We start from the raw sequence: 15,608 nt of genomic DNA, 5'->3' as shown, positions 1-15,608 counted from the left end.
AAATAGACCAATTTAAATGGCATTCAACTCTCTTCCCATTATAGTTATTTTTAAAGATTTCACCTATAATTTCTATGAATAATGGTATTATTTCTTTAGTAAAAATGCTCCCAAAAGGCCTGAACTGGGGTCAGCTCAATGGCAGCAGGTGTTTAGTAAGCATGACTGACAGTAACAGTGACAACAAAAGGTCCCCACAGACCAAGCGCAGTACTGGTGAAGTCACACAGGAGGCCACACCCAGCACTGTGGGCAGCACCCTCCCTCCACTAGAGAGCAGGTGGACAGAACGATGGCTGCTCCATAACTGAAGTTTCCTTCAGGACTCGGGCTGTAAAGTATGCTAGAGCATGGCTTTAACTGCTCGGAAGCAAGGCTAGGTGCATGCGGGCAAGTCACGTAGTAAGAGACGCGCCCAAGCGCCTTGGCCAGCATGTTTCACCTGTTGTCATGAGAGAGACAGCCGAAGGAACACACACGTCTAGCTATATTCGTCTCCATCTTGCTGGGTGTGTGGGAACTCAGACACTGGACGTACACACTGTACACACTGTATGTGTAATGGACTGTTACTTTTTTTTGGGGGGGGGGATGACCAACTGCTTCAGGAGAAAAGAGGGAGGCACATAACTATTTATTTTACCTTCTCTCCTCAACTGATCCGAATTCACTTACTAAGGAGAGAAAAATGACGGGAAGGACCCCAGATAATTTAAGAATGTAAAACTCAAAATATACCTGTGCCAAGAACTTGTATTTTTGTCACAATAAAGTCCTTATAACTAACTATGTGGCAGAACTATTCCTTTAAGAGTAGTTAGTGCTCCCTCTCCACCTTCTCTTCTTCTCTCCCTGCCCTGGGCCACTGACAGGACAACCTGAGCTCAGCACTCGGCTGCCCGGGGCCCTCACCTGGGAAAGGATGTTGGTGCACTGCTGCAGCAGGGACACTGGAGGGTTGCCGATGCTCAGCACTCGGCTGCCCGGGCCTCACCTGGGAAAGGATGTTGGTGCACTGCTGTAGCAGGGACACTGGAGGGTTGCCGATGCTCAGCACTCGGCTGCCCGGGCCTCACCTGGGAAAGGATGTTGGTGCACTGCTGTAGCAGGGACACTGGAGGGTTGCCGATGCTCGTGGCCAGCTGAACTCTGAGCAGCTGCTCCTTCTGGGTAGCGTTCCCCTGCAGAGCATGGGCGAGGGCCACGGCGGCACACCAGTTTGAAAGAGAATCCGTAGAAAACAGACCTCCACAGAGCAGCTGGCCAGCTGAGACTGAGTTACCTGTGGCTGCCAACAGACAGAAATGTTAGACACTGGCCATGTGGAATAACCCCATACTCACAAGGGTCGAAAGAACGGTTTTCTCCACAAGAGCAGTATAAACACCATGACGGACTATCTAAGACTTTCAAACACTAAGGGACAGGAGACAGAAAGGCATCTCCTAAAAGGTAGACACATCAGAACACTGTAGGCATCAGACTCACGGTAACAGCATAGAAAACTATCTTCATGGAAAACAACATTTCTAAAACAATTGGCACATTATTTCACTACCCCCAGCATCTTATTTTCATTTACAGAAAATATATCTTTATGATAATATCCTTTATGAAAATAATTTCGGCAAAATACAATTAAACAAACTTCAATTTTTGTCAACCTCCCATGTTTATGTAGTTAAAATGAACTCACTAAAGTTTCCAATTACTTGTGTCAAATTGCTCTTAAAGTTAGGAAAATAGCCATTTGAACACATCTCAAGTAAACTGAACACTGGAAAATTCATAAGTAATGGCCGTACTCTATCACAGAACAACAGATCGACTCGTTGAGTGTGACTAAGGGTAGGATGTATCTTCACAGTGCTAATTCTCTGGAGGTTATTACAGCCTGGGATCTGGGGGCGGGGCTCGCCTGTGTAACTGCACGTGTGATCGTGTGATCGTCACAGTGTCTCTAATGACATCATCCCCCACACCGTAACCACAGAGAGAGACAAGTAGAAGTCCTGCGATGCAGACTCAGATGCCGTCGGACTCAGCTCTCCTCCACCCCACCCTAGGCTTTCTTTCTTCAGAGGGACACAGTACCTGAAGCTAAAACGTAAGCAAAGACTCGAAGACGAGCTTGACAAAACCAACTTTGACTGTCTACATGTCAGTTAGAACAAGGTTACTTGCCATCGATAGTGGAAGGCAGAAGGGTTGCCACGATCTCTCCTTGTCCTTTCTGGTTTTTATAAAGAAAGCACTGGAAACAGTAGAGAACAGCGCAGCGTAACACAAATGGCTGCCTTTCGTTCACCATGGACATGAGAAGTACAACAATTGCTGGTCTGTGCAAAGAAAAGAAAGAAATGGAACATTACAACCCAAATACATAAACAAATTACCAGTCATTTTGTTGCCAAAATACCATAACCAGGACTCTAGCAACAAGTATTTCCTCCATCTTCATTTCATAAAGAAGGGAGCTGTGGCTAAGAAAGTAGTATGATTTGTGTGTCAACCGAAAGGCTGGCCACTGAGCCAAGTATTAAGTACCAGAAGCACACGGTGTTAATTACCAATATCCTGATATAGAAGTACACAGTGTTAATTACCAATATCCTGATACAGAAGCACACAGTGTTAATTACCAATATCCTCATACAGAAGCACACAGTGTTAATTACCAATATCCTCATACAGAAGCATGTAGTGTTAATTACCAATATCCTTATACAGAAGCATAGAGTGTTAATTATCAATATCCTGATACAGAAGCATACAGTGTTAATTACCAATATTCTGATACAGAAGCACGGTGTAATTGGTAATTATACCAATATCCTTATATAGAAGCACAGTCTTAATTACCAATATCCTTATACAGAAGCATGTAGTGTTAATTACCAGAATTCTGATACAGAAACATATAGTGTTAATTACCAATATCCTGATACAGAAACATACTGTCTTAATTACCAATATCCTTATACAGAAGCATACAGTATTAATTACCAACATCCTTATACTATTGGACCATTCCACAAGAAACACACTGATCTTTAAGAAAATAAGATGGGTATATGAGATCCACTAACACCCAAACCTAAGCACTTATTTCCTCACAGGAACCTAGCATTTCCTGATTCTTACCTTGGGGGATTTGAAGGTGCATTCACAGAAGCAAAGTAGTCTTGGTTGACTTGGCAGCCTCGAATAACTTCAGATACAGTATTTATGGTCTGTCAAGAAAGGAAAACAAAAGAACACTATGGAAAGTAAGTTAAGAGGGAAAATCCGTTTTCCAAGATAATGTTTCATCTTATTTTTTGTTTTTAAATATCCAAATTTAGACATGAAAAGATCAGTTAGAGCATTATCATGTTGAAATACTCTCTGGAGATCCTTTCAGGATGCTTTAGCCAGGCCTCACATTAAAACCAACCATCACTGGACATGGTGGCAGACACCTGTAATCTCAGCACTGGGGAACGAGAGGCAGGAAGAACACATTTAAGGCCAGCCTCATTTTCATAGCATGTCTGAGGCCACCTGGGCTCTACGAGACCCAGTCTCATAACCAAAACCAAACAAGAGATTTGACTACATGCAGTTAGAAATCTCATGGAAACTAAAAGAATAATGTACTGTAAGAGGTGAGACTTAACCCCCCACCCCAACACACAAATCAGAAGAATGCTTTAGGATAAAAATCAATGGACACATTTAAAATACAACATAATGACCATTCAATTTAAGGATTAAGTTGAAGCCGGGCGGTGGTGGCGCACGCCTTTAATCCCAGCACTCGGGAGGCAGAGGCAGGCGGATCTCTGTGAGTTCGGGGCCAGCCTGGGCTACCAAGTAAGTTCCAGGAAAGGCGCAAAGCTACACAGAGAGACCCTGTCTCAAAAAACCAAAAAAAAAAAAAAAAAAAAAAGGATTAAGTTGAAAACAACTTTCAAGAAAAGATAATAGAGAAACTATATTTCAAAGGAGAATGTTGTACATGATAAAGATGTCATTATTATCAAATAAAAATTACTTTTAAAGATATTCATAGGTTCAGAGATGTACAAATTTGTTAACAGAGTTCCAGAAGGAGAACAGAAAAGATGTTATCAAGGAAGAGCAGCCATCCTCCTAGTTGAAGAGAGTGTACCCATAGCTGAAATGGTCTTCACTGCTAGGATGGGGATGAGATCCATAGTTAGCATCAATAGTTTTCAGAAAACCAGAAGTAAAGAGAAGATCCAAAAATGAAAAAGCAAGTTTCATTATAAAAAAAGAATTAGAATTCAAAGTGGCCACAGATTTCTTAACAATAACAACGGAATGATGTCCTGAGTGACAGTTATTTCATACCCGAGTTACCTAGCCAAATAGTAAAGCTGAAGGAGGGAATAATATTTTCACACATAAAAGAACAACAAAAGAAACTTATTTTGTTAATAACTTTCTTTTAGGAAACTTAGTAAAATGAGATAAAGAATCCAGAAGTAAGGGGAAAAGATACAGGATCCAGAAAAAGAAGGAATTCAAATCAAAGCAGAAAGAAGGGAAACCCCAGGAGAATGGCAGAATGGAGTCCCAGGAGCAGAGCTGAGCAGCTCAATTACAGCTCGGATAGAGCAGGATGGAGCTGCCAGGACTGGAGTCGGGAGGATGTGCTGAGGAGAACACAGGGTGTACAGTTACACCGAGCTGTAAAATGAAAAAGAATGCAGTCATAGCTCATGTGAGAGTTAGACACACAACATACCCTCTTCCAACAGATGCAGAGCTCTGCTTGGCTTAGCAGGAACAGTGCTAATGTACACATTAATGCACAGGCTGCAGCACAGTGCAGTGGCTGGTGCCTGTGACCTCAGCACTCGGGAAGTTGAGGCAGGAGCACTAATCTGGAATTCAAGGCCAGCCTGGGCAAGAGTGATATCTTGTCTCACAAATGTTATATCTCTACATAAATCTAATTTAAACACACATGCCATAAAATAATCTTGGCATGACAGGAAGAAGCAAAGTAAGAGAGCTGTGTGACTGGGGGTGGAGCAGGGACAAGACCTGACTTAAAGCAGAGAGAAATGAGACCAAACATGGCTAGTTTTGTTCTAAAACTTTTGTTATTATTTGTACTTTTAATGTGCATATATTAACCAACAAAATATAATTTAAAGTTTTATGACATTTATTTATTTGTTATGCATGTGTGCATGTGCCACGATGGAGGTCATAGGACAACTTGTGGGAATCGGTTCTCTCCTTCCACCACGTGGGTCCCTGGGATCCAATGCATCTCAACAGGTTTGGCAGTAAGCATCTGTACTGAGCCATCTTGTCAGCACCAAAAAAACAATTTAAACAAACTATCTATATTTCTGGGAGCTAACTTCTTTATTCTTATAGATAAGAAACAAACAAACAAAATGCCATAAATCAAGGTAAAAATTTTTACTATTCTTTGAGTCAGCCTTGCTGTGGGACATCTTTTTGTATGCTGTGAATATGTGATGCTCTGATTGGTTAATAAAGCTGTATTGGCCTATGGCAAGGCAGCTTAGAGGCAGAAGGAAATACAAGCAGACAGACAGGAAAAGGAAAGGCAGAGGCGGGACAGAGGCCAGTGGCCGTCAAAGGAGAAGCAAGATGCCCACAGACCGGTAAAGCCACGGAATATGGAGCAAAACATAGATTTATAGAAATGGGTTCATTTAAGATGTAAGAGATAGCTAGTGAGACGCCTGAGCCATTAGGCAATATAGTTTGAAAATAATATAAGGCTTTGTGTGTTTATTTGGAACCAAGCGGCTGTGGGATGTGGGTAGAGATTCGTCCAACTGTGGGTCGGACAGGACCGAGAAAACTCAGGCTACACAGCATGTTGAAGAAGACTAAATAATTTTTTTTTTTTTTTTTTTTTTTTTTGGTTTTTGAGACAGAGTTTTCTCTGTGTAGTCCTGGCTGTCCTGCAACTTGCTCTGTAGACCAGGTTGGCCTCAAACTCACAGAGATCTACCTGTCTCTGCCTCCCGAGTGCTAGGATTAAAAGCATGCACCACCAACCCCTGGCTAATATTTTTGTTCTTAATATTAAAACTATAAGCTCCTCTTATAAGTGGTCTGAAATGACCTGAGGATGGTTTGCTACTCACTTTTGATCCAGAAAATGCCACAAAACCATGCAAAGAGGTTTAAATCTCTGTGTTCACTTTTAAGAACACTGATGAAGCTGCCCAGGCCACTGAGGGTTACTTACTGAAAAGTCACTGAGCACCTGAAAGATGTCACTTTAGAGAAGCAATGTTTGGAGGGAGGAAAGGAAAAGGGGAAATGATGTAATTATAATATCATTTCAAAAAGTGTTTATGTATTTCTCTTAAATATGTTCAATAAAATTAATGAAAAACATTTCCAGATGATCAGTGTGGTGGTTTGAATAGGTATGGCCCCACAGACTCATGTGTTAGCATGTCTGGCCTATAGGGCGTAGCACTATTAGGAGGTGTGACCTTGTTGGAGGAAGTGTGTCACTGTGGAGGCGGGCTCTGAGGTCTCATATCTGCTGAAGCCATGCTCAGTGACAGTTGCTTCTGCTGCCTGAGGGTCAAGATGTAGAACTCTCGGTTCCTTCTCCAGCATGTACCATGTCTGCCAGGACGCCACCATGTCTCACCATGATGATAACGGACTAAGCCTCTAAAACTGTAAGCCAGCCCCAATTAAATGTCTTCCTTTATAAGAATTGCTATGTGGCCAGGCAGTGGTAGCTATGCCTTTAATCCCAGCACTTGGGAGGCAGAGGCAGGCAGATCTCTGTGAGTTCGAGGCCAGCCTGGGCTACAGAGTGAGTTCCAGGACAGCCAGGGCTACACAAAGAAACCCTGTCTTGATAAACAAACAAACAAACAAACAAACAAACAGAAAAACAAAACCCAAAAACAACAACAACAAAAAGAGCTGCTATGGTCATGGTCTCTTCATAGCAATAGAAACTCTACGACAATCAGCTAAGCTTAACATGTACACTATGGACTTGAAGAAAAGAATATGCCGTTCTCACGCAGTAAGTGAGGAAGCTCCCATAAAAACGGTTCGTTATTACTATTTGCCTTCAGTTACCGTCGGATTTCCCAGGATTCCCAGTTCCACGGACTGGCTGTCTGCCCTCACTTACCTCGGTCAGGATGTCAGCAGGGATGCCCGTAGCCATGAGGATGGTGCAAAGCTGCTGCAGGAGCCCACACTGGAACATGGCCTTCTGGCAGCTGCTGGTGGCACCAGGAGGGTTGGTGGGCGACACCAGTACCCGGACAAGCTGTGAAAGGGAAAACGTGTCTTCTGAAGGTCTGCAGCAGGCACGGTGGAGCACACCTGCAGGCCAGCGCCTGGGAGGTGGTGGCAGGAGGACCAGGAGTCAAGACCAGCCCGCTTGGACAAGACGAGCCCTGTCTCAAAATCACCTGTAGGGCTGAGACAAAGCTGACCCATGCGAACAAAATCTCTGTATGGAGCATCCCTTAGGTGCTCACCACAGCTGAGCATGGTCCCTTTCTTCTACAGCAACAGTGTTAGTGCACAATAGACTTTGCTATTCGCTGAATGTTCTCCCTCTCAGGTGACCTGAACTCTCAAAGAATAGCATCTGCCTCAGTCATTTCTGCACTCAAGTAACAAACACAGTATTTACAAAATAAGACTTATTCTATCAAAACTGAGTTGAGGTACAGGATGGCAGGCTTCTATCAGAGAGTGGGAACTATCTAATGACAGAGTGGGTCTGAAAACAGAGCGGCTTAAGTTACAATGAATTCCCCTAACACTGGAGAAAGACGCTGAGAGGCCTGACAGAAGACTCATGCACTAGGTGGGGCTGGTCTCATTAATCAATTAGCTAATTAATTAAATCTCTCCAATTCCATTATTACTCTGAACCTAAACACGAAGTTTCAGAAACAAACCACTATTTAGGCCCAATTACATCTTCAAATTAACCAAACAAAGGCTTACATTTTCACAAGCTAGTCATGTCTATTTTATATGCAAAAATTGTGTATACCTAACATAGTATTTATGACAAAGCTCGGTTAACAAGAGTGCCAGACAGAATGTCACCCATGACTTTACAGTAGATATGCCGGAGTAACCAACTAAAACAGTAACATTACTACAGACAGGACTTCCACACATTCTGTCTCCCTGAGAAAGAGGACTTTTGGGAGAGGGCCAGAGAGACAATAAAACCAAACCAAACCAAAACAACAGGTTTGAAAGTGATGTTTCGCTAGCTGTGGTGACAGACCTGAAATCTCAGTCAGGCCAGGGCCACAGAGTGAGACCCTAACAGAGAGAGAGTGAGGGGGCCAGCTCCTCAGAGGAAAAGCTCACCTCCTCCCACCAGGTTGGTTAGTTTGGGTTTCCAAAGGCTTAGGCAGAGGGATTATAACTGCAGCAGTGAACATAATGAATCAGTTTCATCAGGGCATAGCTATTCTAATGGGAAAACAATGATGCTCCTTCAGATAAGCAAACCTACATGAAACTGGAGAGGCAGAGAGGCTGCAGGTGCTCTAAAAAGACCAACTGTGGCTGCAAAGCATGGACTCAACTACTCCCTCTCTGAGATGGAGACAGTATCATGATGAATGAATCTCAGTTCCTTTGCCTTGGAGTCCATGGTCTCCACTAGCACGTGAAAGGGACATTTCAGTGAGGGATGCAAGGCAAGTTTATCCACTTTTTGTTTTGTTTTGTTTTTCAAGACAGGGTTTCTCTGTGTAGCCCAGGCTGTCCTGGAACTCACTCTGTAGAGCAAGCTGGCCTTGACCTCACAGAGATCCACCTGCCTCTGCCTTCCCAGTGGTGGGATTAAAGGCGAGTGCCACCACACCTGGCTAGTAATTTAATTTTTAAATTGACCTTTCTTCAAAATAATTCTAAGGTGGGGCATAGTGATGCATGCCTTTGAGGAGGCAAAGGCAGGTGGATCTCAGTGAGTTCAAGACCAGCCTGCTCTACAAAGTGAGTTCCAGGATAGCCAGAGATGCTACACAGAGAAACCTTGTCTTGAAAAAGTAAGTAAGTAAGCAAATAAATAAATCTTAAATTTTCTTTTTTTGGTGTTATGTAAATTGGGAAGAATATGACTGAAAGTCAGATAGAGAGGATGCTAAAATGAAATGTTCTTCATTGAGAGCTAACTTTATTCATTTATTTATTTATTTTTTTAATTTTTTTTATTTGTGCTGAGAGCCCAACCCAGTGCCTTGTGTTTGCTAGGCAAGTAAGTACTCTACCTCTAAGCTAACTCCCCAAACCCTGTTTTAAAATTTTTATTATGTGGAGAGGTGAGGCTCTAAGAATGAATAGGCCATGTGTGTGAAGAGGCCAGAAGAGGGCATCAGATCCCTTGAATCTGGAGTTACAAGCAAATGTCTGCTTCCTAACATAAATGCTGGAACCAAGTCTGGGTCCTCTGGAAGAGCAGTGACTGTTTTCAACCACTGAGCCATCTCTCCAGCCCCTCAAAAAGTTCTTTACATGGCTCTCTAAGTCCTAACACCGCTACACGGCTCCATGACCCAAGGACCCCGAGTGGACCGACGTGGCAGAGACATTTGCACATCACTGTTCACTGCAGCAGCACCGTCCACCACAGCCAAGTCAGCAAAGCAACATGAGTGTCCAACAACAGGGGAGCGAGTAACAGTTTGGGATATAGACAAAACTGAGTGTTTTCAACCAGGAGTATGAAGTTATGGGAGCAAGAGGCAGTTCAGTGGTTAAGAGCTCTCACTGCTCTTGCAGAGGACACAAGTTTGGTTCTCAGACCCTGAATCTGTGGTGACTCACAATTCCCAGTAACTCCAGTTCCAGGTCTCCAACACTCTATTCTGGCCTTCGTGGGTACCCATACATAAGTGGCATAATTCACTCAGACACACAGATATAAATGAAAATAAAATAAACCTTAAAAAATAACAGGCCAGTCACAGAAAAGACAAATGTCATACATTTCTTGTCATTTGTGGGTTTTAGATCTTTACATAAACACTGTCTATAGAACTGAGGGAAATACTGACGGGGAGAGGGTCAGAGGGAGAGGGGAGGGAGCACAGGGCAAGCATGTGACCAGTATGTAATACATACTTCTATGCAAATGTCTTTATGGATGTCAGCAGGAAAGGCTCCTGAGACCTGAGTAAATACAATGACCCGACCCGGGACTCACATGGAAGAAAAAGACTGTCCTCTGACCTCCACACCCAAGACATAATAACATGCTCAATCAAGCACAGTACACTACTCAACAAAATTAAAGAAAAGCTCTTATATAGCACATTACTATATACAATGAGTGTATTATTTTTTAAAATCCTTAAAAAATTTACATCTCCCCTAAAACCAGCTGAGAATCCTGGATTTAGCCAAGGGAAGCAACTTCCTTTTCCCTGAAAGGATCCCTGACAGAATTCTCCCACAGTGATGGCCAAGGACCACATACCTGCAGCATTAAGTGTAGATTGGTCACTTTCTGTGCTGACCAACCAGAATTTTCATCTCCAACTTCAAACCAAGGTTTCATACGCTGAATATATGAGCCTTCTTTAAAGAAGTTTTGATTGGAATTGTTGTTCTTTAACAAGTTTTGAAGCAAAATCAAACAATCTTCTACTACTATACCTGGGGAAAAAGGTAAAATGGCGGCATTAAGGCTGGTGACATCCAAAAGAACTCAACCCAGTGTTCTGAAGTGGGCATCTCCCTGGTCAGTACGGCACAGCAGGCAGCCTGTTCTGACCCCTGCCTTCCGCCTGCCTCTGTCTCTGCGCTCCTTCTCAGCCCACAGGGACTTCTATAGAAAGCCATCTTTCCTATTCCCACACAAGCTTAAATACCAAGTTCTCAGTACTGATGAGCAAGACGGACTCAGTTAGACTGACACACACAGCCTTCTAGAAGCTTCTTCCTTCCACTACATTATAATTCACCAACATAGGAGTTTGTCAGTGTCAAATGTACCACTGCATTCCTGGCAGAGACAAGAAGCAAAGACTTCAGCTACATACGAAATAGCACACTATTAAACATTGATTAACTGACTCCATCACACCTTACCCATGTGACACTTGTCCCTGCCTCTTCTTCAAAATCCCTCCCCCTCCGGGTTTCTCAATCTGGCCACTCCTCAGGCTATTTTCCATGGTTCCTGTTCTCCACTGGTTCATCCTCCTCCTACTTCTTTGCTTACAAGTATCACTGTCCTGTGCGGTTTCACCTACACTAGAGCTTCTGTTATTATCTCAATGAAAACCTTCCCACTGACCTCTACCAAGTGCGAGAACAACCAAGGGTTCCTGCATCCTCTGTGCAGTACAGTGTTCAAGGCGCTCACTGCTCTAGGCCCCCTAGTACACACACACACACACACACACACACACACACACACACACACACACACACACACACACACACACACACACCTTTGGTCCTACTAACTGTATGTTCAGTGGGGTAAATGCCCTTGCTGACAAACCCGATGACCCGAGTTCCATCTCCAGGACCCGTAGGGTAGAAGGAGAGACACCTCCTGCAAGCTGTCTGATTCCCACACGTGCTGGCACACACCACACTGAATACGGTCATGTGAGAAAGTCTAAACAGCTGCTTGGAGTAGGCTTGTAGTTAGAGGAACAGGACAATGAGCAGCTTCCACCTGCTCCCCGCCCCTCAGTCCCCCGTTATCATCATGCGTTGGTGTGGTGCACCTCTACAAGGGGGGGTCAAACACCGGCACGTACTGCTGACCATCACAGTTCCCTCTTCACACTGCAAAACTGAGTTCTGACAAAGGTACAGCCTGAGAATTTACCTTTACAGTACCAAGCAGAAAGGTCTCATCACTAAAACTACCCTGTTTATCCCCTTTCCCTTATCCAAATCCCAGACAACTGCCTCTACACTCCCTCCCAGAAAGCGGTTAAACTGGAATCACTCATCAGCACGGACTTAAGGTTCCCTGACACCTTTCTGTGGCTTGACAACTCCTTTTACTGCTGAGTAAGATCCAATTTTATGAACCCATTAGCCATTTATCCCTTCACCTACTCAAGGATATCCTGGTTGCTTCCAAGTTTTTTTCTTTCTTTTTTTTTTGAGACAGGGTTTCTCTGTGTAGCTTTGGAGCCTTTCCTGGAACTCACTCTGTAGACCAGGCTGGCCTTGAACTCACTGAGACTGGTCTGCCTCTGCCTCCCGAGTGCTGGGATTAAAGGCGTGCGCCACTGCGACCGGCTTACAACTTTTCAATTTTAAAAAAGTCCCATTCATCAGTTTTTCCTTTTAAGGATCATGCTTTTCCTACTGCATCTAAGGGTCTGCTGCATGCTGTGTACAATGGTTATTTGCGCCCATCACCGTGCCCGGCTCAATTCAAATATTTAAACTCAAAGGAAAGAAAATCTGGCTCCAGAATGTTCAATTTTTCTGTTTTAAGGCTTCCCTGAGACTTCAAGTCTTCAACCAGATTACTTTCTCCCTTTTTAGAGATATATATTCTAACCTATGTTCAGGACACACAGCTATAATCCCAGCACCTGGAGGCCAAGGCAAAATTACCACAAATTGAAGGGCAGCTTGAGCTAATGAGAAAGATATCGATTGTTTAGAAATGTTTGAGATCCAGCTTGTTCCTGCCTTAAGTTCCTCCCAACTGTAAAGAACAGTGCTGTGCCTTGCCCAGAGAGACTTCATTTTCAAGCAGCCGTTGACTCAATTTCAAGGCTGGAAGGGCCCTCTGCACCCAGGAGGACAGGTGAACAACTAACACTCTCTTTGCAACTCCACCCATGAGGCACAGATGTGCTCCTGGGAGTAGGAAAGACCCCATCCATTTACTGGGGTGAATTGAGATGTGTAGGGCACATGGGCATATTAAGATCATAGGAAAACAAAGTCCAAGAATTTGTCATGCTAAGTGGGTACAAGTGCTTGCCATGCCTGGAGCCTGTGTTTATCGCTGATCCCTCCTAAAGCTGCAAGAAGAGAAACTACTCCACAAAGTTGTCCTCTAACCTTCACACAGACACAGCCCCTCCTCCACTACCAACTGCACCGCACACAATTTTTTAAAAAGATTTATTTATTTATTGTGTATACAGCATGTATGCCTGCAGGCCAGAGGAGGGCACCAGATCTCATTACGGATGGTTGTGAGCCACCATGTGGTTGCTGGGAATTGAACTCAGGACCTCTGGGAAAGCAGCCAGTGCTCTTAACCTCTGAGCCATCTCTCCAGCCCCACACACCAACATTTTTTAAAGAAAGACCTTGTCAGCACACCAAACCAAGGAAGGGTATAAGTCCCTCTTTCGATTCCCCGTAGAGCAGAGGACACTCAGCAGTTGGACAGTGGTGACCCCACTCATTTGTCACCTGACCACCCAGTCTGTGCCTCAAGGACAAGCAGACAGAGGACACTCAGCACTTGGACAGTGGTGGCCCCATTCATTTGTCACCTGTGCCTCAAGGACGAGCAGACAGAGGACTCCCAACTGTCCCAGGGCCTTCAAGTCTACTTGGTACCTGCTGTTGACAGGGTCCTCTGTAGTTGTCCCTTGTTTGTCCTGCTGTCTGAAACTGCTGTCCACTCATCTGTCCTTTGTACCTCTAGAGCCAAGCCTTCCACACGGCTCCTGCAGCTCAACTCGGACCCTGTATTTCGACTCTAAAGTGAACACCAGCCACTGCAACTGCTCCAGTTTTGTGAGAAGCTGAGTTGGTTCATTATCACAGTCATACAGGCTTCATGTTCTAGCAGCTTCCCTGGCTTCTGAAGCCTCCTAACTCTGTATGACCCGTGAATTAGTCTTAGGAATTAGGATGTCTATAGAAGAACCCGTGTTGGCAAAGTGGGAGTACCTGCAAGTTGCTGCTTCTGAAACTACAATGTCTTGGGAGTTGGTTGTATTTCAATAAACAGAAGACGTGAATGTGCTCATCTGTGCTTTTCACATGGTGTACTTACAATGCAGATAGACTCTAGTCTTTCTTCCCTACCTAGCTTAAATGTTCAGAGAGCTTCGTTTCTTCTCTTCAAGAGATAATCTGCTAAGGACTCCTGTCTCACTGACTTTCAAGGCCTGCGCCCTGGGAACGGTTGCAATCATGTCTAGTAGGTACTGCTGTAAAACCACAGTGACTACCCCGAGGTGAGCGAGTACAAGCAGTCGCCACACGCTCTCCTCTTACCTCCGTCACTGTTCCCCTCCTCTGTGATGATGTCCAGCAGCCTCTCAAAAGCGTTTTCAAAAGCGACAATTTTCTGGATCGCTCCATTGCTCCTCGTTAGTGCCTGCAGCAGTAAGACGCCCTTATGGAGGAGAGAGATGGCATTCAGTCGAGGACCAACTTTACTGGACACCTAAAAATTACTTTAAAATCACAGAACCCTATACTACTGAGGATTTTACAAGTCCAACTACGTCACTCTCTCTACAAAAGGACACAGAGGGCAGAGGCAGTTCAACAATTTGCTTTTCTGAAGGTCACAGGTCATAGAGGGACGGGGCCTTGGTAAGAGTTCACATCTAAGGCTTCTTTTTACTGTATATGATAAAAACACAATTACTTCATATTCATCCATCACCATGCAGTTTCCATAAGCTAAGAGTGATTATCCCCAGACCTACTCTTTTATTATAATAATAATAATATTAAAAAAAAATCAAATACCACCACATTCTAACAGAACTTCTACAGGGTTCAGGAATTCTTGCAAATACCTGGCCCCAAATTCTCACAATTTGATTTTAAATCAACAGAAGAAATGAAAAGTCATGCCTCACGAATAGAATGCCCTGCACAAAGTTTACAGTTACTTGAGGTATGGCTTTTCCTCCCACAGTCCTTTGTGCCCATCCTTCCCGACTTGGGGTGGAAAGAATGGCTGTTCTCCACCAACGAAGTGGTTATCCAGGAACGCACGTCAACATTCACAAGCACAGCCATGGCACGGGCTTCAATAGCACGCCCTCAGGCACTCAAAGAAATGCAGAATTTGTCCTGGAGGAGGTGGGGCTCCAGGTGAGCACATGGGAACTCCAGATGTGTGTATTGATCCGGATCAACAAAGCTGTCTGGGCCAAGGGCATAAGGAAGGTTCCACAGTGGATCATGGTAATCATGACCCTGTTAATACATTTCAAATCTCCAGTCAGTGTGGGTAAGACCTAACTGCTGGATGTCAAAGTTATAGAACTGACAAAGGAAAGTTTAAGTCTTTGCTCTTTTTTTTTTCCAGCTTATTAAGCTGTGTAAGTTTATAGACTTTGTCGCCATTAAACAAATTATGTTGCCGCTTATTACTCATTTCTTTTTGTGTATGGGTGTTTTGCCTGCATGTATGCCTGCACACCACTTGCATGTCCAGTGCCAATTGAGGCCATAAGAGGGCACAGGACCCCTTGGAACTGGAGTGACAGACAGTTATGAGCTGGCATGTGGGTGCTGGGAATTGAACCCAGGTCCTCTGAAGAGCAGCCGGTATTTTGAACTGACGAGCCGTCTCTCCAGCCTTATTACCCATTTTTTATTTCAGTATTACACAGCAAGTCCCTGTG

The 15,608-nt window shown here is 44.1% G+C and overlaps 1 protein-coding gene across 6 annotated transcripts in view; it reads right to left on the bottom strand.

Annotated features, from left to right (window-relative positions):
• Positions 1–15,608, bottom strand: part of Uso1 (USO1 vesicle transport factor) — a 65,804-nt gene that overhangs the window by 21,122 nt on the left and 29,074 nt on the right. For 4 of the 6 annotated variants that reach the window (XM_006993503.4, XM_006993502.4, XM_042257633.2 and 1 more), the window contains 6 exons: positions 14,239–14,359; positions 10,493–10,671; positions 7,166–7,306; positions 3,145–3,233; positions 2,185–2,339; positions 1,077–1,288 (listed from right to left, as the gene is read on the bottom strand). In XM_006993503.4, the coding sequence (XP_006993565.1) occupies positions 1,077–1,288; positions 2,185–2,339; positions 3,145–3,233; positions 7,166–7,306; positions 10,493–10,671; positions 14,239–14,359 (897 nt within the window). Of the gene's footprint in view, positions 1–912; positions 1,045–1,076; positions 1,289–2,184; positions 2,340–3,144; positions 3,234–7,165; positions 7,307–10,492; positions 10,672–14,238; positions 14,360–15,608 lie in introns of those variants that run through there. The other 2 variants (XM_076546620.1, XM_076546619.1) reach the window with 2 other exon arrangements.

The sequence above is a fragment of the Peromyscus maniculatus genome, chromosome 10, assembly GCF_049852395.1.
Source record: "Peromyscus maniculatus bairdii isolate BWxNUB_F1_BW_parent chromosome 10, HU_Pman_BW_mat_3.1, whole genome shotgun sequence".
NCBI lineage: Eukaryota > Metazoa > Chordata > Mammalia > Rodentia > Cricetidae > Peromyscus > Peromyscus maniculatus.
Note: the sequence above shows the minus strand (reverse complement) of the source record. Positions and strands in the feature narration are given on the sequence as shown.